The 27,641-nt window shown below is 45.4% G+C and overlaps 1 protein-coding gene across 4 annotated transcripts in view; it reads left to right on the top strand.

The window, feature by feature from the left end:
• TLN2 (talin 2) overlaps positions 1-27,641 on the top strand; it is a 598,939-nt gene that overhangs the window by 487,177 nt on the left and 84,121 nt on the right. For 2 of the 4 annotated variants that reach the window (XM_086959467.1, XM_086959466.1), the window contains 3 exons: positions 10,839-10,944; positions 13,176-13,250; positions 24,440-24,564. In XM_086959467.1, coding sequence (XP_086815593.1) covers positions 10,839-10,944; positions 13,176-13,250; positions 24,440-24,564 — 306 coding nt within the window. The remainder of the gene's footprint in view (positions 1-10,838; positions 10,945-13,175; positions 13,251-24,439; positions 24,565-27,641) is intronic. The other 2 variants (XM_086959469.1, XM_086959468.1) reach the window with 1 other exon arrangement.

Genomic DNA, 27,641 nt, shown 5'->3' with positions numbered 1-27,641 from the left:
TACATAATTTGCACTGTATATTTCTTCATTCACTGAGCACTTTTTACTGAAAGTCACCTTATACTTGACAGTCACTGCAGACATTGAATGTTATCTAAGAATGATTGCAATTCGGATATCAAATGTTTGAAATTTCTTAATACAATTATTTGATTACATGGTTTAAAGCTTTTGAGCATTTATTTCTCAAATTGTTGGACTTGTATCAGAGAGCTTGTGGTCTCATTCAATGAATATATTTCAAAAGTAATTGGTCCGACCCAACAGAACCATTTTTATTTTAACTCCCCCCTAGACAGGGACATGGACCCTGAACGGCGTCGACCGACACGGGTACTGGCGCAGACTGGTACATTTGTACCTCTGTTCGATCCTGGCATTCCTTATCGCCCTGAGTGGCAGCCAGAAGTGGGTAATGAGCACTGGGAGGGGTCTATTGACCCCCTGGCAGACCTGCTTGAAGAACCTGACTGGAGAGAGCAACTGGGTGAGGCCAGTGGTCTGGATACATCCCCAGACCTTGGTATGCTTTCTCCCCCTACCGTGGCTATGGAGGAGGGAGCCTCCTACGCTGTTGTTGAGTAGGGCGGCTGAGACCTTGAGCTACCTTTGGTGGCAGTAAGGACTAACCTCCTGTCTGAGGTGCTTCAATCAGCAGCAGCCTCTTCGGAGCCCCTACTGCCATTCAATGAGGCCCTCACAGACATCCTTCTGGGCACCTGGTCCAAGCCCAGCACAGGGGCTACTGTGGATAGGATGATTGCTCAATGCCACCGCCCGGTCCCGGGCGACCCCATTTTCCTCCCCCAATACCCTACCCCTGGGAGCATGGTGGTCCAAGCCTCAACATCCAAAGGCGCGTTTCCTACTGCACACCCAGTTAGCGAATCCAAGAAGCTGGATCATCTTGGGAAGAAGATGTTTTCTTCCGCCAGCTTAGGCCTGTGGTTGGTGAACACCACATGTCTCTTGGGCCGTTACACCAACTTTGTGTGGGACATGGTTGTGCAGGTGCTGCTACAGTGCCCGGAGGAGGCCTCGGCCGTACTCTCCCGAGTGGTCGCAGAAGGAAGGGATGCTGCAAAGTTTGCCATTTGCTGTGGGCTGGATACAGCTGACTCGCTAGGCAGGATAATTTCAACAATGGTAGCCCTGAGACGGTACGCCTGGCTGAGGTCCACTGGCTTCTCAGGCCATGTCCAATCGACTCTTTTGGACATGCCCTTTGATGGCCGTCTCTTGTTTGGCAACAAGGCAGACAATGCGCTCGAGCACTACAAAGACTCTAGGGCTACGGCCAGATCCTTGGTCCTCGCTACCACCTTTCGCCTCCGCAGTCAGCTTTTCCCTCCTTTAATGGCTACAAAAGGTGTGCCCCACCAAGTTCCGCTCAGAGCCACAGGCCTGCGCAGGCTGCCTAGCCTCTGCGGGGCTGGGAACATGGGACCCACTACCGTGGGTCTAGGGGCCAGCATGCGGGCCAGTCCACCAGTGCAACCTCCAAACCATCCTAGTCCGACCTTTCAGGACCACCAGTTTCCAGTGGGCGGCAGGATCTGCCATCACCACCCCCACTGGCACAACATCACGTCGGACAGGCAAGTTTTGCAGATAGTCTGAAGGGGCTACTCCCTCCTCTTCGAGACTACTCTCCCTCCATTCCATCTACATTCCATCACATGTCGGAGGATCACTTTGCCCTTCTCAGTCAGGAAGTTGCTGCTCTCTTAGCCAAGGGAGCAATTGAGCGAGTCTCTGTGCCAGAAGTAGGTTGTGGCTGCTATTCCCACTACTGTCTGGTTTCCAAGAAGGACAAAGGCCTGAGTCCTATTTTAGACCTCAGGGACGTCAAACGCTTCCTCCGTAAGGAGAAGTTCAAAATGTGGACATTGGCTCAGGTCCTGTCTGCCCTCGACCCTGGAGACTGGATGGTAGCGTGGAACTTTCAGGCTGCTTATTTTCACATGCCCGTCCTGCCAGCCCACAGGCGTCACCTACGGTTCACGGTGGGCCAGCAGCATTTTCAGTTTGCCGTGCTCCCTTTCGGCCTTACCAGCGCCTCTCGGGTGTTCACGACAGTGATGGTGGTGGTCGCACCTATCTGCGCAGATCAGGGGTTCCAGCCTTCCCCTATCTCGATGACTGGTTGTTGAAGGTGAGCTCACTCCAGGCTGTTGTCTCCCACCTCCGGAATACGGCGGACCTCCTGCATTCGCTGGGGTTCACAGTCAACGTGCCGAAGTCCCACCTGAATCCTTCTCAGAAGTTCCTTTTCATTGGAGCAGTTCTGGATGCAGCGCAGTTTCGAGCCTATGCTCCCAAACAGCGAGTTCGGGATATTCAGGCTATGATACTGATGTTCCAGTCTCTATCCCGGATTTCGGTGAGAATGATCCTAAGGCAGCTGGGCCTCATGGCCTCCTGCATCCGGCTGGTGGATCATGCCAGGTGACATATGCAGGCTCTGCAGTGGGACCTGAAGTACCAGTGGGCGCAGCATATGGGGAATCTGTCCGATGTCGTCCAGATCTTGGCGAGGACTGCACATCAGTTGCAGTGGTGGCTCACGAACCAGAATTCAACGGCAGTTCTCTCTTCCTTCCCCAACCAGATTTCACAGTGGTGACAGATGCGTTATTCATTGGATGGGGCGGCCACATGGGAGAAGCGGAGATCAGAGGCGTCTGGTCTCCGCCGGAGTTGGGGCTCCACATCAACCTTCTGGAGTTATGGGCGATTCGTCTAGCACGGAAAGCATTCCTTCCTTCTGTCTAAAGAAGAGTAGTGGAGGTGTTCACAGACAACACTTCTGCCATGTGGTATTGCAACAAAAAGGGCGGAATGGGGTCATGGACACTCTGTCAGGAGGACCTTCTTCTCTGGAAGTGGCTGGAACATCAGGGCATGTCCTTGGTGGTTTAACACCTACCAGGTTTCCTCAACGCCAGGGCAGATGAACTCAGCTGCCGGTGCTTGATGGATCACGAATGGTGCAAGGTCTCTTTCAGCAGTGGGGAGATCCTTGGTTAGATCTATTCACCACCGAAGAGAACGTGCAATGTCAACAGTTCTGCGCATTGGAATTTCCAAAGCGGCACTCACTAGGCAATGCTTTTCGTCGCAAGTGGAGTTGCAGTTTTCTATATGCCTTTCCGCCAATACCACTTCTGCCCAGAGTGCTGAAGAAGATCAAGTGCGACCGGGAACAAGTAATTCTTGTGTCTCCGGACTGGGCATGAAGAGTCTGGAATCCCGAGCTCTTGAACATGGCCGTCGATTCCCCGATCAGACTACCCTTTTGGCAGGATCTTCTGTCGCAGCAGCAGGGGACGGTCCTCCACCCGAACCTGTCCAGCCCCCACCTCCTTGCATGGAGTTGAGCGGTGACAGTTGAGAGCCTTCGACCTTCCTCCTGAAGTCTGTAATGTTATCTTGGCAGCCAGGCGTCCATATACTAAAACAGTATATGCCTGTGGATGGAACAAATTTGTGGCATGGTGTGCAGCGAAGGCTGTGGATCCCCTTTCTGAGGTTCTCCTCTTCCTGATTTCTTTGGACCAGCAGGGCTCTTCTCTGGGCACTATCAAGGGCTATCTTTGGCCATTTCAGACTTTCTTCACCTCCCTGATCAACCTTCTCTTTTCAAGTCCCCTATTGAAAATCGCTTCCATAAGGGCATTACTCACCTGTGTCCTTCAATTCCTTTCGTAATGCCCCAGTGGGACTTGAACCTTGTTCTGACTTACCTTAGGTGCGCTCCTTTTGAGCCGCTACATAATTGTCCTCTCAGACTCTTGACCTTAAAAACTGCTTTTTTGGTGGCCATCACCTTTGCTCGCAGAGTGAGTGAGCTTCAGGCTCTTTCTTTGAAACCTCCTTTACTTGCTGTTCATCGGAAAAGGTTGTCCTTCAAAATTGACCTTCTTTTCTTCCCAAAATGGTTACTTCTTTCCACATAGGACAGAGCATAACTTTGCCCTCCTTTTTCCCGCCAGCATCCTTCTAAAGAGGAGGAGAGGCTCCACCGTCTGGATCCAAAACGTGCACTCTCATTTTATCTGGATCGCACAAAACAATTCTGGGTAAATGATCAGCTCTTTGTTGGCTATGTGGGTGCCAAGAAAGGTCAGGCCGTGCAAAAACTAACCATCTCTCGGTGGGTCGTTCTTTGCATTAAAACTTGTTATTCCTTGGCGAAAAAGGAACCTCCAGCTGGGTTGCGTGCCCATTCCACTAGGGCGTCGGCAGTCACTACTGCTTTGGGGTGTAGAGTCCCCTTTCATGACATCTGCCAGGCAGCCACGTGGGCTTCATTGCACACGTTCACTAAACATTACTGCCTGGACAGCCAAGTCCAGACAGACGGCTTCTTTGAGCGCTCTATTCTTCAGGACTTCCTGGTGTGAACTTGGTTCGCAGACCCACTTCCGAGGTTGGTATTGCTGGGGTATCTATTCTAAGGTAAGGAATCCATAAGTAATAGTCTCTTTCAGATGAACAAGTTACTTACCTTTGGTAACCATATATCTTTAAGAGACATACATTAGGTATGGATTCCTTACCACCCCACCCATCCTTCCCGTCTGCGAACTGATTCTAGAGTAAGGGACTTCCTTTCAGGGCCCTAGTTTTATGCACCAGTGGTCAGTGTCTTGCATGGCTCTGCGCTTCTAGGCGTGGAATGTTGTGTAAAGAACTGACGTCAGAGCGTAGAGGCTGTGTCTAATTAGATACTGTGATGTCATTCCGGCGATCACGTCGCCAATGACAAACACAGAGTCGACCGACGCCACCTGCCGATGCGCAAGGGTACTGCTGAAGATCTACGTGCCTGCGCGACCGAAAATGTCACAGAGAAGGTGTCTCTTTCATAGAGGTCCGCAAGCAGTCACGCCTACATGGGGCCTGTGTTGGTGGATTCGGCCTCTCCGGCTATTCGAAGGTTATTACGGCCCGATCTTGCCTCAAGGTCCTCAGCTTTGAATGCTGTTGTTTTGAGGAGGCGTTGAATGCGATCTAGGCGCTTGGTCATTGCCGATTGCGCATCCTCAGTGTCAGAAATTCACTTTTCGGTGGACTCCGTGCAGGCTTCATGCTGGTCTAAGCTGCCGTGCATACTGTTAAGGCAAGCCATTAGGCTGTCAAGACGCGCATCAATGGCCGTGAATCCGGCAAGTAGTTCAGCCATTAAGGCTGCCGCTCCTTCCACGGGGCTGTTCAGTGTCTGGTAGGTCAGCAGGGGTTGGAGGATCGCCACGGCCAACGTCGTCGGTTCCTTCCCGCCTGGGAGTTTTGGGAGATTCGAAAGTTAGCTGCTGCTGCTTGGGGTCCCCCGACCCATGATGAACCAAGACAGTTTTATGTAGGGCTTCTCAACACGTGAATCGCAGTCGGCTAGCAAATGCAAGGGTTGATGGGTGGAAACATTGCAAATAGAAGGGCTATAATGCAGGCCCCCGAAGATGCTGAATGGGTACTGCTTTTCGTTGCTGGACTAAAAGTCTAGACTGATGATGTTGGACTGCCTATCATGGGGTCCCCGTGGCTGGGTTATGCTGTTAAATGGCCGAATCGGATTCAAGAGCAGTGTAGGAGCGTGCCAAGTGCTACTCCATTCATTCCCCCTCCCCCACGCTGAAAAAGAGAAGAAAGGTGCTCAGGCCAGTGAATCAATAGTATGCGCTAGCGTAGTTAGTTCCCATGTCGTTATGAGCCCTGCGTATGGGCAGCACTGTAGTTGTCTCTGCCAGGGCCCGCCATTAAAGAAGGACAGCGCTGGCGCCTCTGCCGCACGCGTTGCTGGGGGATGGCTAGCAATGTTTATCGGCCACCTAGCGGCTGAGCGAGTAACTCACCGCAGGTCAGCAAGGCAGGGGGCCAGGAAGGCCAGCCCCGTCTCTGCTCCTCATGGGGCCCGCATCCCTGGCCTCGATTTATGAGGAAGCTGCACACCATGGCCCCCGCCCTCAGGCAAGCTGCCACGGGGCTGACCGCCGCCGCCTCTAGCCCTCTCACAGCACTCCACGCATGCCGCTCGGTCTCTGACACTCGCAGCAGCCTTGGATGGGGCAAATTGCAGCGATGGGACGGAGCTAGGCAGTTATTCGGGCGCTGGAGCTCCGTGTGCAAGCCACCATCTTGGTGCCTGGTCAGGCCACGCACCCAACTGATACATTTCTATAGTCTATATCTTTAACGAACAACTCTGGCCCTAGGTAAATTCTTCGTTTCCATGTGAGCCTACCCTCCTACACCCTAATCCCCCCCATCCGCCTCCCTCCTCACATTCAGAAGGATCAAGCCTCATTAGGCAAAGATTCACCAAGGGTATAGCAACAAACAGAAGCTGTATGACTGACAGCTGAGATGTTGAATATCATCTCGGAGGATGGACTGGCAAAGCCAACAGACGCATAAGTGCTTTGTAAAAGTGTGGATCTCACACTGGTCTCTTTAACCCTTTAACAGTATCATTAGTGCTAAGCGTTTAAATCCTTATTGATACTAGCAGAGCATTTGTCAGGGTATTAATGTTTATTAATGTTTGTTTTCTTCAGGGTGAAGCAAATAGTTTTGTTGAATGTAAGAAACACATATTGTAACCAGACTGAAAGTAATGTCGAGCCATGTGGTCCTTCTGATAGTGAGACTTTTGTTACGCCTAAGAGAGGTGAAGCTTCTTGCTCCTTAACTGCACAAAATAAGAAAATCATTGGCAAGCCCTGACCTTTTGTGAGGGGAAGTGCTTTGTAACCATTGGGGGCTCCCAGCTTTCATAGAAAGAAAATCCCACTATCATGCATTTAAGTGCTACTACTCACCCGTGAGGGTCTCAAGGCGCTGGGGGATTGGGTTTTCGCACCATGAAGCAACATATTGAGCTACATCAACATGGAAGCAGACAGTGGGGGCACCTTTGCTGAGTAGATGGCACTAGCAAAGTTAAGCGGTATGTTAACAGAATAGTGTAGTGAAACGGAGTCAGAAGGTGAAGTTTGCATTGTAAGCTGGGAAAATAAAAGGCTTGCACTGCAAAATGAAGCATACTAGGTACTTTTGACAAAGAGGCTGTATTTTCGTTGCTTCTTGAAGAAAGCATGCGTGCCCATTCATCTTACCTTTGTGAGCAAGAAAAGTTGTAAATCACACAACATGTTAACTTGATAACAAAGTAAAACAAATGTACATGCAATTGTGATTAGTGAATAGAACGATATCTTTGATAGGCTGCAGCATCCAGACAGCACACACTTACTGATCAAAAAAGTTGTCAATCAGTATTAAAAGCATGTCACTTCTGTAGTCTATCAGTAAGACCACTTAATGTCCCACCATCCAGAAACCTAACAAGATCGCAAATGGAACAATGAAACCATCTTCGAAATGCCATGACCTTGATGGACAGCCTATTTAGGCAATGGTAATAAATGAAAAACACATGAAAGGCACTGGGTAATAGCTGCTGTAGGAAACTGGTTACTGTTTGAGGGGAGGTGAAACCCTACTCAAGCAGCAACTACAATTCTTGTCATGGTGAAACAAGCAAATCTCAACGTAACTGTGCTTAACCCTTTTCCTCCTGCAGCTTGGCACAAAAGCAGTCAGGCTTAACTTAGAGGCAATGTGTAAAGTGTTTATGCAGCACACAAACGGCAATAAAGTGAAATTACAACACAAGAAAAATCCTGCACCAATAAAAAAAATGTTTGTAAAATTTTATAAATTATTTGACACAAAAACAACAAAAATCCAAACAGAGGAGCCAGAGATATGCAATTTTAAAGAGTTAGGTAGAAATAGTGCTCAAAAGCACAAAGCGCTGACTGTGGTTATCCGGTAGCACTGCACAGCAACAAAGTCACAAGATCAGGCTGACAGCGATTGAGCGCAGGTCGGATACAGGTACCAAGTTAGACAGTGGAGAAGTGTGGCTCACTGGTTAGAAGCGGCAGACCCTGAAGCAGAGATCAGGCCCGGGACCAGGGTTCAACTCCCGATGCGGCAGGGTCTTGGGCTTAATGTCCGCGGACTCGATAATTCTCGCCTCTGCGCCTACTCTAACCATGGGTCCCACGCTGCTACTCTAGGCAATAGCTTGCTTAATCTCCACAATGGCCCCAACAACACTGGGATGCCTGGCTTCACCTTGGGGGGTGCCCAGGAGGGGCATCTCACAGGGAGAGCCAGGAAGGGTTCCACAGCGTTATACAGCGCCGGGACGCCCTGGTGCTGGGGCAGCTGTGCGCTTTAGAAGTATACTACATTTACATGCTGAACCAAGTAACTTAAATCCTGGTTGCGTTTGGTTGCAAGGTCCCACGTTGAGGATGCATCACACAGTGGTGGTTCTGGGGATCTGCAGGGCTGGGGTGTGATGTCCTGCATTCATAATGCTTCACATAGCAGTGGTTCCAAAGAGTTGTGGGGCTGCGATGTCCTGGGTCGAGGATGTGTTGCACAGTGGCTGTTCCGAGGAACTGCGGGCCCTGTGTTAGGGATGCTATGCGCAATAGCGGTTCTGAAACAAGTCGATGCTTCACGCTTGGTCGGTTCTGATAGAAGCCCAGTTGGACTGGCAGACCACCTTCAAGCTCACTTCCAAGGGTGCTGGACTGGGGTGGCACCAGTTGGGGGGCAAGACTCACAGCAGGCAGCATCCAGTTGTGATCAAGGTGGTCAGAGCCTTTTCTGTCCCTGAAGCTCTGATTAGGATGCCTGGCAACTAGCCCTTGGAGTCATTCTGGTGGTCCTGGGTTTATGGTGCAAGTCCAGTCCCTCTCACACAGGCAGCAGGATAACAGAGTAGCAGGGCAGCGTTCATCTTGCGGCAGAGCAACATAGCAGTCCTTCGCAGCCTTCCACAGGTCCAGATGTGCAGTGAAGAGTTGTGTATGAGGGTCCACTATTTATGTATGGTGCTAGCTTTGAAGTAGGAGAAGTTCCACCCCCAGAGGAGCTTGGAATTTCCAACCCTCCTGCTTGTCTAGGGGCACAAAAGACTAGTGTGAAACCCTTTGTGAGTGTGCTGAGGCAGAGTCTTTGTGATGTGCAAGTGTGGTAGGTGACAGCTGCATCCCCTATCAAGACAGAGATGACCTTTCCTGCTAACTCCTATTCAGCCTTTGTCTCACTGTCTGGAAGTAATACACAAGGACCAGCTGTCAGCTGCACCTAGTCATGTGATCAAGGATACAGGCTGCATGGCACCCAAATAGTTGGTACAAGAAAATGCCAACTTTCCAAAAGTGCCATTTTCTGAATTGTGACTTGACATTCATCTTTACCATTAAAAAGTGATAACTTTTAATTGGGAGCAGTTAGGTGTGTCGAATTTGATATTTAATCATTTGTAATTTAAAACCTTAAAAATCACTATTCTGATCAGACAATAGCAGATTTTCAAGGTGATAAGTAAATTTTTTATTTTGCCAATACCTACTTGCACAGACAGTTTGGTTTATGTCTAACCGTATAAACTTAAATAGCATCTTTTTTTTCTCAAGTGACTACAAATGTTTGGATCAAGAATGAGAAGTTGATTTTTGTTTCTTAAGAAAAGTTTACATTAATCTTTCAAAAACAGTCAATAAAAGTCAGATTTCAAAACTTTAAAGGAGTATGGGTGTTCAAAATTCCTGTAATTTGCATTTGTGCAATTACACAAAAAGTCTGTTAAATTATGAAAAATCACTTAGCATTACTAAAAATACAAAACCGGCATTTGGCTGTATCTAATAGTGTGAGTGGTGTGCTTGTGTCTATTTTGGATGCAAGAGTGCATTTTGCACAAAAAACATGCTTGGCAAACAACCACATACAATTTAGCAGTCCCCATTGTTGCTGTGCGCTTGAGCCAATTGCGAATGGCACATATTTACACTACATGATATACTGGCACCATTTTAAAAAATGAATCTAGCAAGCATGACACAAAATCACTGAAATTACATGAGAATACGTCAGTGTAACGGTAATGTTCCCCTGGCCAAATCAGGAGCCCTCTGGACACCCATACTCTTGCTTGTTCTTTAATTCTGGCATCAGTAAATCAACTGATGTAGCATATCCCTCATAGCTCTTTATTTTAGTATTGGGTTGACATAAACCACTCTGCAACCCATCCTAATTGCCACTGTAGTATCCCACTTTAGTATCCCGGATGTTTGTTCTCAACTATATTAGCAGAGACCTGATGCATCTTGCTTTTTTTTCTTTCATGTTCAAAGCTGTAACTTTAATCGACGTATAATGAGTGTTGTGCATCCTGCATGTTATGGCAGGATGAGTAGCGTTGGGTTCCACCCAACGTCTTGCTCTCCATCTCTAATGTGTGCAGTATTACACTTGACCTGCTTGAGAGATGTCTGGACTGCAACTCCATTGTGTGACAGCGAGGTTATAACCCAGGCTTAGAGTGTCAAACTCTATCACCACGCTTAAGGGATGAGAGTTGCTAATATTTTTTTTAACCATTAAAATCTTTTTTTTTTTTACTGATGATTTACATGCAAAATCTTAAACTATTATTCTTTAAACTATTTTTTTTTATATCATCACACTGACCTGCAAAAGCAACGAGACCCAATTCATTTTGCAACAAACGCTATTATATGGTTAATAATTTGATTTGCAAGGATTTTTCTGTCCTGAATCAAAATGATTGTTTTTGTATTAATGCAGTAAGAGGGCAACAAAAATAATTGTTGCAAAGCGGAAGCATCTGGGATAGTTAGACTTTCATGATCACAGGTTACATGAACTTAACACAGACAAAGCAATAATGTCTTCAGTCTTCATTATCACTAAATCGTGCATGTCTTTTCATATTTGTATTATAGATTCTTCAGAAGCCAACTTCTGAGCAGAAACACCTCTTGGCCGGCTTCTCAAAACGAGTGGCTGCCGCTGTCACAGAGCTCATCCAGACCACAGAGTCCATGAAAGGTATCTTTGCATTCTGCCATTGTTGTTTGATGACAGGGTTTGCCTTTTTGACCACTAACATTTGTTTTCTACAGTGAAATAGAAATGTGTAGAGTTCAGACGATGTACAACCTCGTGAAGGGGGTGTTTGCCACTGAGGAGTCTCGTGTGATGTCACTTTTAGCAAATGCTGACCCTGGTGTGGAAATGAATTCTTCACTTTTTGACGCTGTGACGATCTTGTATGACACCCTCTTTCTTTGCCGGATAGCAGTAAGGGATACGTTTATCAATGAATAAACTAGAGATCTGGAAGGCTATGCCAATACATAATAAATAAGGTTATTATTGTTGCCTCTTTATGTTGGATTGCAAATTCCTCTGAGCTGGTCTCCAGTGCTGCCACTCACTCCAAAACTGGATTTTGGAGTATGGGAGCCATACCAGTATCACTGGCGCTGTTTTACACGAGATTCAGAGAGTAGCGTATTATGATACTCTTCCCCTGGCGGGACGGAAGATTGGCTGGAAGGCAGGAGAAGAAACTGAGATGAAGTGTGGATCTGTGACGTTTAGCACTTACAAACGACCAAAAGTGGAGACCAAAAGCTGTTCTCCACTCTTATGAAATCACATTAGTGGTGGACACCAGCCAGGAATAAGTTCCCACCAGTGAGAATGACTGACAAGCCACATTGAATGTGAGCTTACTGCATTTCCTGTAGACGTATAGCTAGCTACATTAACTTGCAGTGGCTTATCCTGTTCAAAGTACCACATGCATACATGCATTTTTTATTATTTTTCTTTTAAACTCTGAATTTTTTTAAATTTATGGCTGCGCTTTATGTGGCGCGTCCTAATTTCAGATGGGTTATTTACTGTGTCTCTTAAAAGAATTTTGTGTAACATGGTGAGTACTTTTTAGAGAAAGCTGTACTCGGGGCTGCATTTCATCAATGAAGGCTTCTTGGAAACAGAGGTTGGTAGTTGAGGATTCATGTAATTCTTGTTGCCTCGTTCTGCTGTATCGAAGAATAATTGATCATAATATACTTTTCAACCCACACCAATAGCCCTTAAAAGTTAGTATCTAAATATTACAAGCATCTCCAAAGCAATAGATCTCACATTTACGCGAGTTTGAGCTATTGGCATTGTTAATGACAATGCCTTTTATTTATATTTTGGTTTTTGAAACATAAATAAAAGGCATTGTTATTTACAATGCCAATAGCTTAAACTCTCGCAAATGCGAGATCTATTACATTCCATATGCTTTAAGGCATTACTGAGTTACCCCCTTCTGCTTCCCATGGCCCCTGAAGAGCTACCTCTTTGCTATGACTTAAATAAACAAGCCAGTGGTCATAACTGCGCATGAAAGACCCTCCTGCAGAAACTCATTAAAGAAAATAGTGCTTACAGACTAAAGAAGACGTGCTGTGTAACAACCAAAGTAAAAGGGCCAGTCCTGACGGGAGGTTAGAAATGAAGATAAGGCGGTACTAACAAGCCTGATAATGAATCAGAAGACCGCATTTACGAAGGACAATGACACAAGCCAATGACGAATATGGGTGGAGAGTGGGCGGGCCTTCAAGTAAATACTCCAATACAGCATGGCTAAAAATAAGCAGTTCCTAGTGTTCTTATAGTGATGTCTACCCAATATTTATCTTTTTTTAAAAGACTCATCCTCTTCTGTAGGTAAGAAAGCAGCTAGAACCAAAGCAAGCTGCATCTTGCCTCTGTGTGCTTCTGTTCAGTAAAACTTAGTCGGCAGTAGGGCGCACTTGTGATGTTTCCCGTAGTATTGTCCTTAACTATGCTACATATTGTTTTTTACTGGCATGACTGAGTTTTAAATACTATGCTTCTTCGTTCAGTGTTCTGCTTGCGGACAGTGATTATGATGACTCCAACTCTGGTAGTAGTGTCCATACTCCATAACATAAACCTGTGGGCACCAATCTGTGTCCATCGGCCTCGATATAGATTCCCGATCACTACATGCATACACTGGTTGCTCAGATAAAATGCTCTCCCACCCTGACACGTAATTGATCCTTCCCTCCTCTATCCATTGTCTGTATTCCTGTACAGTGAAAGTTAACTGCAAATTGGTCTTGGATTGCTGCAGAGGGGTTTAGCAAATTCCTTTTATAACAGTTTTACAAATTGTTGTTTATCGTTGTACTTAAAGATTAGACAAACAAGCTACTGCCCTTTTTTGTATCGCATATTTACAGGCTCTCGAACACTTTGTAGATCCTGGTCCTCGGGGCTCAGTAAATCCTCTTTTTGGGGTTACAAAATGTGTGGCGGTAAGTACTAGCACTCAGCCCAGTGTATATTCATTCCAGCCATCGGGCAATGTTCATTTTCGCAAGCTTAAACCATTTTTCTTTTTGTTGTTTCCATAAACATTCTGTGTACCTATATGCATGTTGGCACAAACTGCAAGCATCAGACTTGCTGACTCAATTGAGATGTGTTGAAGTGCACCATTGTAACATTTCATATCCACATTAGAAAACGTGAATTCCTTTAGCCATATCCATGTCCGCAGCAGTTGCACAATTATATGTATCTGTTATTGGGTGATAATCCAGTTGTCTGAACTAGTATTGAACCCCAGATAAGTGATTTGAAGAGACCTATATAACGTAAAAATGATAGCTGGAGGGTGTTCGTCCCTATCGATGAGGCATTGGTACTGGTGATTAATTAAAAGTAAATGTGGACGTATTCCTATCCTGGCTCCCTCAGCTTAGGGTTCAGAATTGTCATTGCTGCATCAATGCCCTTTATTCAAGTTGTCACATGTTAGGATTGTAGGAGAGCAGGAGGAATTACGTACACATGAATAGGCTCCCTGTGTAGCTGAGCTGAGCAAATGTACTTGCAAATTCCAGAAGAAGCATGAAGAGATTGCCAATGATTCTAGGATATCCCCTCACTTGTGTCTCATTTGTAACCACAACAGTGAATGTATTAGAATAGGGTTGAACGATCCTGTACACCATTTATAAATAATTCTAACAAATACGCCCAGCAGATTATTTAACGTTTGAAACAGCTTCAGACAGACGCAATGTTGAAAGGTGTATCCAGGGTGAATTCCAAACCATGTCAATACTACAGCCTCTCTCCAAACTAACATCCTCACTGGTCTCCCGTGGCTCCATATCTTAGTTCCTAGTTATAACTTTCAGTTCCTGTGAGAACAAACTAAGAAATATTGACTCAAACTCAAATATGAGAGTTGCACTGAAGAAAATAAACAAGTGATCGGAGGGTGGCTTGCATTTTTCTCAGCCACTGGTAATGACTCTGGGATACTATCCAGTCCCATTGTCTTTTTTTGCCCACCATGCTACCTAAGACAGGATCCAGCCATTCCTATTCATAAGAGACCCAGCCTGTCAGTTCGGGTTGGACTGTTTCTACTGGAACAGGACCTAGAGTGTTATGCATATGGCCCATTTCTAGAAAGACAGGCGCTCTACAATAGTAAATTTAACTTCAACATACAAATGTCACAGTAGTTACCTCCAACTGGATTGTGTATGTCATTACGTAGAACAGAAAACCCATTGTGCTTCATGTCCAAGCATGGTACATAAAAATAGGTTAAGGTTGTGTGGTGTTAGTTTGTTAATGCAGAGAAATTGAGTAGTGGAGATTGTACATTGAGCAATCTATGGTTGTCTTGTTTCGTTGTGGTTATAAGGACATATTAGAGTGCAAAATTGATGGCTAAATGGGATTTTCGTAAACAGCCACAAAAAAGCATGCCACTGCTAAAAGGTGGAGTTATTGCTTGCTTTTATCTCCGGGTACTTTATAAACATCTTGTCGTTTATGTCTCAAAGTTGGCGAACAACATGGATAGTAAGTAGTTTTGTTTTCATTACCTTGCTCATAGTTACTGAGATTTTGGTCCAGATTGGCATAATGACTGGAGGAAAGATCCTAATACTTGTCTGAGGAGACCAGGAATTCTAAGGGGTAGAAGAGGTTTGGTAGCTTCTTCTAGGCACTGAGCAGAAAATGCAAACCCAGGCTGACTGATATATATATTCTGTGGTGGAAGGCTGTTTCTAAACCTTTAGGTCTCTTGCAGGGATTGGACAGGCAGGTTTTCAGTGACGCTCCTTCTGCAGTGTGTGACCTGAACTAAAGGGAAGGATTGAGCTTATTGTAGCTGTTTTGGGAAGCTGGGTTAAAGTCCTCTAAGAATCCTACTTGATACTCCCAGCAGACGGGTGTAGTATCCCATGAGTGGAATTACATCCGGAGGTTGCAGACATGGCCTTGCTGAAATATGGAATCCCTCAGGAAGATCTTTTTTGGTGCACATCAGAACAGGAAGCCCCGGTGCTCTTCTTGAAGGAGAGCCACCTTGATGGATACCTAGAGTAGATCATGGTCATGGACTGATATTTTCCCCTCTGCTTTGTAATCTCCCAGAATTTCTAATTTAATCTAGTTCGGAGGGAGTTGAGATTTTTTAGGTCCTCAGTGATCATTTGTTTGTAGGACTGAATGAGGAGGACATGGGTTTCTGATCTATGCAAGTGACAATTGTCTCCTTGTAGGCGTCTACACAGGAAGTGTCCTCTGGCTCAGTTGAGGCGTTTACAGAAAATCTTCCACCGAGCCTGGCGAGTCTCAGTCTTCATGTAGAACTCCTGGAGAGCTACAGTATCCGCTAGATTAATTAGAGAGACTACCTGAGGTTTTCCTGTCAGCCCACATAATGTCAACCAGACTAGTGCACTCCAGCTGGTAGAGATAGTTCTTATCTTCATGTAGACAAAGGGATACAGACCCATTGCTGTGTTCCACATCTACTATCTGGGATTTGTTTTATATCTGGTTTGGAAATACCTTATTACATGTGCATGTAAGGGCTTTGCGGTTGCCTGAATCAGATTCTGTCCTTTCAGTACTTGTTGTTATGTAGTTTCTTAATGGTTTGATGAACTGGGTTCGAGCCTCAGCGTCGCCTCAACGTCCTGTGATTCTGGGCAAATCATGTAATCTCCTCACACCTACCAAATAATGAATGTGTCCTTGTGTGACGTAAATGGTGCTTATGTAAAGCGCTACAATACATTTGGGTTGAGTTCGCGCTATATAGATTGCAAAAGAAAAACACAAAAAACTGGTACCCTCCAAAACCTTTTCTAGTTTTCTTCGCCCTTTTTCAACAAAGTCCAGCTTGCTAATATCCAGTCCTCCTCCACGTCCACACAAGGCTTCTAAGAGACCATATTGTTTTGATCCAAAAAAGGCTTTAAGTTTCTACATCTTAACAAAGGATTTTCTGTCGGTTTTTCCTGAAGAAAACTAAAGTTCATTTTCCAAACAGAGAGCATCACATTAAAATGTAATGGCACCAATATTTCTGATATGTTTCCTGGAACAAAGGCTCCAGAAGGAATCAGTACCCATTCCACCAGAGAGAGAGCTGTAACTTTGGCTCTTTTGTGTCCTTTCTTAGACACCTGCCAAGCTGTTGCAGGTCCTCCATCTATATCTTTTACTTGCCCCTTCTCCTTGGACACATCTGTTGGAGAAACAACTTGCGTTGTGTGAGGTGTGCTTAATACCTTCCTGATCTAAGGTTTCATGGTTTGCTACATCATCATCTTCTTCATTATCATACCCCTAATGGAAGCCCCTTATTCTCATCACTCCCTCACCTTGACCTTATCCCTAACTTTCATTAAGCCCTTTACTCTGACCCTAATCGAGGTCTATTTTAAATCCTACACTGGGCCTTAGCAGTAATTTTGACCTTGTCCCCTGCCTTCCTATGCTAATTTTGATGGATGTTTTTTTCATTAATTTTATTTGTACTTGAATACGTTTTCAATAAAATGCCTCAAATATATTTTGGAGATAAGAATGGAATGATCATTACTGCCCACAGTGTCTCTGTGATAGCATCTGAGTTCATTACAGTAGTATTTGTCAGTGCATTTTTGTAGCTTCGACAGTCATTTCCTAATTATTGTGGCCAAATAATCGAAGCACATCTGTGTTGTTGTGGAAGGCATATCTTTCAAACCACGGTCACAAGAGGAAGCAATTTTCACTGTAGAAGGCATGAAAAGTCTGTTCTGTTAAAAGTCAGGTCAACACCGTGCTGAGCCTGCAGCCGGTGTTGACCTGCTAGGTACCCTGAGGCGGAAGCCGGGGTGTTTTGCTGCTTAACTGCTTTTAACTTTGTATTGCACACACTCGTTTCTGTTGATTTTAAAACTGCAAACTGTGTAATTGCTTGTAGCACGATCGAGCGCTTTAGGGGGAAGATCAATATCCCTCTTCAGCGTCATTCACCCACGTGACTCGGGGCCACGCCCATCGCATTTAGCCACGCCCACTCCTCCTCCACCTCATTACCATGCTCACTACTCGACAGCACAGCGGTCGAGCGCAGCGGGCACACCATCAGCACGCCGAAGACACGCCAAAGACTAGCCCGTCTGTGCCCGTCCGTGCCAGGACGGCGCACGAGGCAGAGGCTCCCACTCCCCTTACATCCTCAAGGCTGGTAAGATCGTCATCTGAATTGAAAGCGCTGCGCCCTACTCCCAATCCGAGGTGCTCTATATTTAACCTCCACAAAGTCGGAACACGTGCTTGCTCGGACTGTAAACTGTCCACCACAATTTGTCAACCCTACCCTGACTCCTCCAGGAGACATAGGAAAAGCAAATTACTGCGTAAAACCGAACCTCTTACTTACGTTTTTTACAGTACAAATTGCCGATCATTGCCCAAACATAAACATGATATCTTCAACCTCCTAGCCGAAAAAGGTCCCAGTGCCCTTTTCTTAACCGAGACCTGGCTGCACGACAGCGCCGGGCCGGATGTTGCTACCGCCCTCCCCGACAACTACGCCATTGTCAGAATAGACAGGGACAAACAGGTAGGGGGTGGGATAGCCATCATCTTTAATAGAGAACTAAAATGCACCCTGGAACCCGTAGCTATCCCAGACTGTGAAGCGGGTCTTTTCAAAATCTCCTTGAACCCAAATTTCACAATGTCAGGCCTTTTGATCTATCGACCGCCAGGCAATCCTTCTCAATGGGTATCCAAATTTGCCAATCTCATCACCCCTTACTACATGACTTTAAGCAACTTCTCCCTGTTGGGTGACTTAAACCTGCACCTAGAGGATCCCCTCGTGCTTTAACCTACTGGAAGACCTAAAGGCCTTAAATCGGTCCCTGATAAACTCTAGCCCTACTCACATAGCGGGCCACTTGTTGGACCCTATAATATCAAACATCAGAGAACTAAGTTGTATTGCCACTTTGCCCACTGGCTGGTCTGACCACCATCGTATTAAATGCAGCATTACTTTTCCACCCTCCCCCAACTTGCAACATGATGCTGATGGCTCTTTCAGAAAAAACTGGAAGCTAGTGGACTTAGAACAGCTAAACTCGGCACTACAACAAAACCCACTAAGCCATAGCTCCAACATGGATTGGCTAGCAACCGAAGCACATAACTGGCTTAGCGATGCAGCTAACAAATGTTTGCCCTCTACTCGCACCAAAGGGAGTAGACATCGCCCTCCGGCTCCATTGTATAATGATAGTCTAAAGATTGAAAAATCCAAATGCAAAGCGCTAGAACGCAATTGGCGTAAAAATTACGCCCCTGATGCAAAAAGAAGCTACCAGGAAGCCAGGAATCTTTATCACACTGCCTGTGCAAAAGCAAGAGCTGCTTTTGTCCAAAAAACTATCGTGGAAGCAACAAATATGCCAAAAACCCTTTTCAATAAAGTTAAAGAACTGGCTGGTGCACACACTACAGCTGCTGCACCCCCATTAAACACTCAACAATGTCCGTTAGCATGCTTTTTTACTGAGAAAATTGATAAAATCATCGTAGATATCAAGGCAAAAAATACAGAACCATCTACTCCCCCTGACCCAACACCTACTCTCCTTGGGGACAACTTACTGGAATCCTGGCCTGCTCTTTCAGTAGACAAACTGAAAGTAATTCTTAAAACCATCAAATCCGGCTCCCCCAGGGACCCCATCCCTATCAAAATCATTAAAAAACTTGATGAACACTCATTGGTGATCATTGCAAATCTTCTGAACACATCCCTTGACCTTGCCACTGTTCCAGCCTTATGGAAACATGCCATGGTGACGCCCCTTCTGAAAAAGCCGACTGCAAACCCGGAAATACTGGCCAATTACAGACCCATATCCCTGCTCCCGGCATTTTCTAAATGTCTGGAGAGACACGTACATTCTGCTTTAGCCACTTTTGCAGAAGAAAACTCTCTACTACATCCATCGCAATCTGGTTTCAGGGCCGGCTTCTCTACAGAAACCGCCCTGCTTGGAGTCACTGAACACATCAGAAAGCTACTTGACCAAGGTCAGGCGGTCGCGCTCGTGCTATTGGACCTGAGCGCGGCGTTCGACACCATCTCCCACGAAACTCTCATCAAAGAATTGCATAAAAATGGTGTACGAGGAAAGGCACTGGATTGGATCCGGTCCTTCCTGACAAGCCGAACTTTCCAGATCGCATCTTCACGAGCCGTTTCGTACACCCTGCCTGCATCGCACGGAGTGCCCCAGGGGTCTATTCTAAGCCCTCTGTTCTTCAATATATATCTCAAACCCCTGGCCGACCTTGTTGAACAATCGGTTCTTACTCTTATGAACTACGCCGACGACTCCCAAATCATCTTTTCCCTATCCGAATCTTGTCCTCACTCCCCTTCGTTACTCAAAGAAGGACTCTTAAAAATCCTGAATTGGATGACAAAAAACCAGCTAAAACTAAACGGCGACAAGACGGAAATACTGGTTCTGGGAAAAGATCAAGATCTCTGGAATCCCGTACACTGGCCTGACCAGATGGGCGCCTTTCCCACCCCGGTGACCCATGCTCGAAACTTGGGCTTTATTCTGGACAATTCCTTATCCATGAACAAACAGGCCAGTAAAGTAACCGGCCTATGCCTCACCATAGTTAAATGGTTGAGGAAGATCCTCTGGATGCTGCCTGTGTCAACGCAAAAGACCGTAGTCAATGCCCTCATTACATCAAGGCTTGACTATGGCAACATTCTGTACTTGGGCGCAAACAAATCTGTAATCGGCCGACTGCAGGTGGTGCAAAACGCAGTGGTTCGGCTACTCTGCAATATTCCCAAGAACTCCGGAGTCTCGAACCATCGTCGGAATCTTCATTGGCTCAGGATCGAAAACAGAATCCGCATTAAAGCCCTGAACTATATGTTCAGAATTAAAGCAGGTACAGCGCCCAAATATCTTCAAACCCTCGCCTACCTCTACACTCCCAAGAGAAACCTTCGGTCGCAGACGGCAGCCTGTTTCTGCGTACCGAGATTCAAACGGGCGAGAACAGGTGGCAGATCCTTTGCCTATCTGGGACCCTCCCTTTGGAACACGCTCCCCCCCCTGCATCCGGAAGGAAGAAAATTACTTCAGGTTCAGAAAGCTTGTTAAGACCTGGCTGTTTGAACAATAACACTCAACAGCCATTTCCCCCTTTTTTCTGCCCTCAAACTAGCTGTGTCTAGGCGCCGGGAAACCCTTTTTGGGTAGCTGTTGCACCCTACAAATTGAAAAAATAAATAAATAAAATATAAGTCTTGGTTATAAAAGAAATGTGTGCAAGTTTGACCATCCAATTGAAGACTTGCTTGTTTCCTCTAAATTGTCAGTGCACTAGACATATATGCCCTTTTGGTGTTTGTAGTAATTGTGTGCTCTCTTGGTCCAAGACTTTAGGAGTTACCTACAGACTAAAAATTAGGATGTAAAGTGGGATAGGTTAATTCATATTTTTTTTTTTACATTTGCCATATTTTTTGTTTCCAAAACTATTTCTGCTGAGTACTCAAAGGGGATTGTTCATTTTGTAGTTCTTTGGAAGATAAGCACTGGTTTAAGTGTATTGTCACTCCTTCCACTGGGGTTTTCAAGTGAATGTTAATGCTTCCCTTAGTTTAGAACTAGTCCAGTTTGGGTCTCTGCAGATTCATAAGTTACCTGGGGACTCCTTCCTCCATTCTGAGCCATAAACCCTTCTCCCCGTTCCTCATTAACAACATTTCCATTTTTACTGCCTCCTCATCTGAAAAGGCCATTGTGATCCCCTAGAGCATTCTTGTGGTTGGGTCATGCACACTTGCATTATCCCAGACATAATATTCAAATCCTTCTTTAATGTTACACTAGTGTAGAATTAAGATGGTTACAGCTGTGAAATCCGATTCCTGTAGTCCCAGGGCTTACAGTGGCAATTTTGCTCCAGTTATGACAATGAGGGTCCTTTTTCACCAGAAGTGTTTTGAGCCCACAGTACTATTGGACCCTAAAGTGGATAACTGAGTCATTGTTGACTGTAGTTGGTGCTGGTACCAGAACAACAGATTCCGCACACAAGTGCACAGGAAATTTAAAAGCCCTGTATTTTGGGAACCATCACCAGAGTTTGAACTTAAGCATTCCTACGGACCTGGGGACACAGACTCTGGTAATCTCTTCAACAAAGACAAAACTGTAAATAGAGTACCAGGGATCCAGATTGGAAAAAAATCCCAACCTGCTTGACTCATTTTGGATGTGGTCAACGGTTCCAGACTTGGCCTACCTTCTTGAGCTAGTTGACCAACTAGCCAGCAAGGGATTGATGCCAGAGTAATCTTCAATGGACTGCGGTGCCAAGTAGAAGGCATGCAACAGCTCTCCTGCAGCATGGACAGGTCAGGTAGGAAGCGGTCTTACACTTAATGTAGTGGAGGCCGGCTCCTCCCATTCACACTAGGCGATGACAATAATGTCAACGAATTTGGGTGTAACCTGCTGAACAGCAGCTGGCAACCTGGTGGACTAGAGCAGTGGTGTCCTTGTGAACTCTAACTGGTCCTAACCAGCCGCTGGGCTTACGAACTCAACTGGCAGGTAGGCTCTCCTGTAAAGTTCGGACCAGCATCCTCTCCCACAGCCATCAGGGCTCTCCCCTCCTAGGGCACTACAGCACAACTTCAATCAATATGATAGGAAGACAGAAGTTCAGTAATACTCTATCATGGATCACAGACCTTCTCACCTGCACTGGTTGGCAGCTTCTTCCTAGATTGTTGAGACACCCTGGAACTTCTTACTGGTCAAAAGGGCTAATCATAGCTCTCCTACCACATTTAAATTCAGTGAAGACCCTTGTAGTGACACTGCACGATCACAACAAACATGCAAAGTAAAATGCAGAAGGAGGCTCTCCTGCAGTGGTGCTGTCTCCAATAGCAGGCCACATCTCTCGCAGATGCAAATTGTGTTAAGATGATGAGGAGGGGCTTGTCGGATACTGAGGCAACTACAAAGGCTGAAGGTCTGACACTTCCACCTGAACAACGTACAAAGACAGGCTAAATTGTGGGCTCCCAGTTAAGCAGAGAACTAGGTAGCCTCATACAAATCCCTCCCCATTTTGGGTTCTCTCACACATAAGCAGCCAAAGGTGATGCACTAGAATAGGTATCGGACAACCCTCTCACTCAACTATAACATAAACACTTATAGAGGCAAAAAAAAGATGAAGAGACGGGTTTTACATAGGGAAGCATATAGGCATTTTGCCCCTGAAGTGGACAGGTGAAATGGTTTTATTATGAATTACTTGCTATGATCACCATTGCCATACAGCCCTAATAGATAGGGCAGGAGCGACATTAACAGGAGAGCTATGGCATTTCCAACTACAGGCATGTCAATACTTGGTACCTAAGCACCCTACTTAAGCCTCTTCTTATGCGTTTGAAATAGTGTGGTCAATGCTGTTGGCATTCTGTAATCCTCTTCGCTTGGCAAAGTGTTGACAGGCTGTAGGTAAAACTGGCAGCCTCACTTTTACTACAGGCAGCTTCAGTCAACCTGTACACACCTTCCCGCCAGCTGTATCCACTGTTCTCAAGCTCCTACAAGAGACCGCAAAAAAAGAGCAAGAAGATAAAAAAAGACTGCAAAACGAACCAGTACAAAGCAAATCAATATCCATGTTTTCCCTCAAAATTAATTATTTTTTTGTTGTAAGTTTGAGAGTAGTTCAAGTGTATGGGAGCTGTGCAAGATAGCATTATAGATGGGTAGCTAACAATTACCAGGACATTTCCTATTGTTATCGCTATTTGGGATTCCGAGTGGTGCTCCGAATTGTGAACATTCACCTTGGGTTTTTGAAGTGATATTTTAGACCACTCCAGCAGAACTTGAAGATGTCCTTCAGAACTCTTCAATGAAAAATATATATTTCTTTTTGATTGCTATACACGTTTGATCCTATATGTAGTGTTATTGTTGCTTGAGCCATAGTATTCTTTTAAAACCTATTAAGAAAAACATTAAATATTAATTAAAATATACCTCCATGTTAGCCAGGTGCAGGGATGCTCTTGTTTAGAAATCTTTCTTGGTTTGAAATCAGTGGTGCCTGTCCAACAAGATCTCCTCATTCCGGTGTCATTTCACCCTTGTCGCCTTCAACCCATATTAGAGAAAAAATTCACTTTCCCATAAACCGGCAGAGTCAGTACTCTCTTTACTGTTTTCAGGGGATCACCTAAGCCAAATAAAAATGGTCTTTCTCCCACCAAAATTCTCCTGATTTTCTCGGGGCGCGCTGGTGCAATGGCTACCGTCACTAGGAAATAAGATTTCCATTAAAGATTTTTCGTATAGTGGTATTAAAGGCCATATAAACATAACAGTACAGTACCCATAAAGTAAATCAATACGTGTTTTGGCTTGCGCTGGTTGATGCATAGCCATCATGAACATCTCCCTTGTGGTCCTCTGTGCCATGTGCAGTGCATCTTGTTGACCAGCGTTTCCATCACCCCCTCCTCCAGTAATGTGCTGTGCATCCCATTAATTAGTCATCCCACTGCATACATATACTTTCCTCCTCTTACTGAGACGTGGTGGTCCATTTACTGCAGATAATGAGGTTTGTCAGAACATTAGAGTGTGTATAAATAAGTGCACGTAAGACTGTACAAGTAGTTTTTTTATTATTACTGATACGGTATCAGAGTTTTTAAGTGTGTGAATGTGAGCTCTATCAGACTGGACCAGTAGAAAACCTGCTCACCTCTCAGTGAGAGATACTGAGCATAGGGGACGTAGAGGAAATTGTAGTGATATCTAGGATGATAAGGCAGAGACTTATGCTTACTGGCTTCATAGCTGTTTCAGGAGTCCTCATCTATACCATCAATCCACTATTTGTTGATATCACAACTTTTTGGCTGTGTGCCTTTGCCATCTCAATGTCAGTCATTTTATTTTGCAGCCATGAGCCTTGCATGCATTCCTGTGTGGGGGAGGGCGTACTCTGACCATCAGATTACTGGTTCATGTTAGCCCTGTTTGCCCACGGAGCTAATCCTGACCTTCATTACGCTCTACGTTTTCCCTAATTCCAGGTACGGAGTGGGTGGACCCCGAAGATCCAACTGTAATTGCTGAAACAGAACTGTTGGGGGCAGCAGCGTCTATCGAGGCAGCCGCCAAGAAACTGGAGCAATTGAAACCTAGAGCCAAGCCAAGAGTAAGTGACTGTCTGGTGGCAACAGTAATGGCTCATGTGTATTTTTGCAAACAGCTGGTGTGTGCCGCTTACTAGTCGTTATTAATGGCATTTACATGTAAGGTTATTTTATCTTTGCTTTGACTAGTTACATTAAGTGCAAAAATTGAACTTTTTGCATGACTTTCCTTGATGTCCTCTGATTTAAATTTTCGAATTATGTAGAAATTGTAATTGTGTTGAGGGGTTCAGATTTTGGATAGTTCAGCCAATCAATGTCTTGGGATTCGTGATGAATAAACATATAAGCAATCATGCAATGGACACATTACTGGGTTGCTTTGGAAGGAGTGGAAAAAGTGCTTGTACGGAAAGTGAGAGGGGGATGGAAAGTAAGAGTTTCTTCAAAAAAAGTTGAAATGATGTTAGGAAAGTTGAAAATAAAGCTTCTGGTTACGGATTAGGAAGAATTTTATATTCTTGCCTTCATTAGTGTGAAATTTCTCATTTAATACTGAGCAGTGTGGCACAAGTCCATCTTCCGAACCTGTGAGTTTGGTTATTCTACGGTAGAATAGACAAGTCATCTTCATAGTGGAACCAAGCCACTAATTCTGATTATTTGACCACCGTTTCCCATGTTGCAAGGTTTATAAATGTCTGCAGCCTACGATGTCTGTAGTACACATGTAGGAGCATTTTCTTCGAAACTTTAGTTGTCATGCCTACTTTCCCACTATGTGCTATGCAAACAAATGATGGACGGAATGGTGAATAAATCATACATGCACCCCCTGGTAAGGGATCTGGGTTAAATCCATCGTTCTTTTGCTCACCATGCCACCCCAGTTTAGACCCAGCCATATGTAAATCAATCTTGACCCTGTGCCTCATAGGAACAGTCCAGCCCGAACTGCTGAGCCAGGTCCTCCCAGGACCAGAAACAAGCATCCTGTGACCGGTTTTGGGTTTTTACCCTTCATCAGCCAGGCTAGCTTGAATCCAGTGCACAGTGAGCAAGTAACCCACTTCTGAGCATACCCATCTCACTTAGGGGGGAAAAGTGCTACGCAAACAAATGATGGATGGAATGGTGACCGGTTTCACGGTATTATCCGTCATGAGCCCCTAGGGCAAGCGTCAAGGTTCTTCTTTTTGCCTGATGACATGTTACCAGATATATTGTGTGCTGTGGAGGACCAGAGTTTGTTTGGAATTAACTCACCAAAAAAGCATGTATTGGAATTTGATATTTGCTTTGTTCCAATTAATTTTTAATCCATTGACTCAAATGAGAAGTGGTGTTTATTCTAAAATGACATTTTGTTGCATACGGAGTAAAATTCCCACATTTAAATGTACATTTACTACATGGCATGGCAGACCACAAGTGAGAACTTAATTCTTAGGTGCATTAGTTGATCTTTACCCTGTAGAATTTCTGTCATGTGGACCTTTTTGACTCCTTGGCCATTATGGGTTGCCATTGATTTGTGCTTGCAAGTTTCTCTCCTAGAGATGTTTTCAGATTTGGTGGCACATCCTTCTCCAATATGTTTTTCCTCTTTCCCTGTAATGTCCTAAATGCTTCCGAATGCAAAGTGAAACAGAGCACACGTGTACGTAATCTTCCAGATTGGGTGTCTACTGAAAGCAAGACACAGCTGCAACCAGAGTATGGCAAACATACACATTTTTTCTTTGGATAATCTTCTTTTTCCTAGTCATGTTGCTCTTCCTGCTGTAATGTGGGCATTCTGTCAACCATCTGGGCAAGTCTTGTTCTGCAATACCTCTGTAATGAGGCACAAATATGGTGATGATAGGTGATCTTGAGTGGAGTGAATGCAGTGCTTAATCTGAGCCGGTGGTTGCCGTTGGGGAGACCGGCACTCATTTTTGGGGACCGGTCCTTATTTTTCCTCATCAGACCTTGATGGAAAGCAAGAAAGGAAAATACATACAAAGGAGGAGGAAGAGAAATACGAAAAAACAATCACAAAGGTAAAAAGCAGGAACTTGCATGAGTGAGATAAAGTGGCAGGGACTTTCATTTAGTGAATTAAGCAGGCACGAAGTGGATTTAAGACTGCACAGCCTTGGTATTAGCCGCACTATTTTTTAAAAGAAACGGCCGTAGGCCTCTCTGAGCGGAACTTTGGGTACCAACACTCATTCTTTAACAAATTAAGCACTGAGCGAGTCCGTGTGAACGAAAGCAGCCATTCTAGAGCAGTTCAGGGAAAAGCAATTCCTAGTGTTCCAAATGTTTAGTTTGAAAATTGAATATAGAAAGATGTTGTTACTGACTGTGTGTAAATCATTTCTTGTGTTGGGGGCATAGAGCTCTGTCTAGTTTCCTCCTATAAAGGCAGCCTTGCTTGCCCCCATGCTTGGAACACGGTAGAACATGATGTCAATTAATCAATCAGGGATTTGTGACTACTCACCTGTAAGGGTCTCAAGGTGCTGTGGGGAGGGAGGCATGCTGCTCCGATTCAGCCAAAGACCCAGATCTTGGCTGTTCCTGAAGGTGTGCAGAGTGGGAGAACGTCTGATGTTGAGCTGGAGCTCGTTCCAGGTCTTTGCCTCGATGTAGGCGTAGGCTCTTCCACCTGCTCTGGCTCTGCGGATGTGCGGGGTTTCAGCGAGGGCGGCAGACCGAAGGTTTCTCTTGGGTATGTGGAAGGAGACTCTTTTGTTGAGGTATTGGGGACCGGTGTTGTGGAGGGATTCTTCTCCATGGGGAGCCAGTGGAGGTGACATAGGTGATGTGGTCATGTTGAGGAAAGCCGAGAACGAGTCAGGCAGCGATGTTGTGGATGGTGAGGAGTTTTTGGAGCTGAGATTTGTTGATTCCGGCGTAGAGGGCATTTCCGTAGTCCAGGCTGCTTGTTATGAGTGCGTGAGTGACGGTCTTTCTGGATTCGGGGGGGATCCATTTGAAGGTCTTGCGAAGGATGCAGAGGGTGTTGAAGCACTTGGAGGAGATGGTGTTGATCTGTTGGGTCATGGTGAGAGAGGAGTAGAGTATGATGCCGAAGTTCCAGGCGTGGTCCGTGGGTGTGGGGGAGTTACAGAGGGCGGTGGGCTACCAG

The sequence above is a fragment of the Lissotriton vulgaris genome, chromosome 2_2, assembly GCF_964263255.1.
Source record: "Lissotriton vulgaris chromosome 2_2, aLisVul1.2, whole genome shotgun sequence".
NCBI lineage: Eukaryota > Metazoa > Chordata > Amphibia > Caudata > Salamandridae > Lissotriton > Lissotriton vulgaris.
Note: the sequence above shows the minus strand (reverse complement) of the source record. Positions and strands in the feature narration are given on the sequence as shown.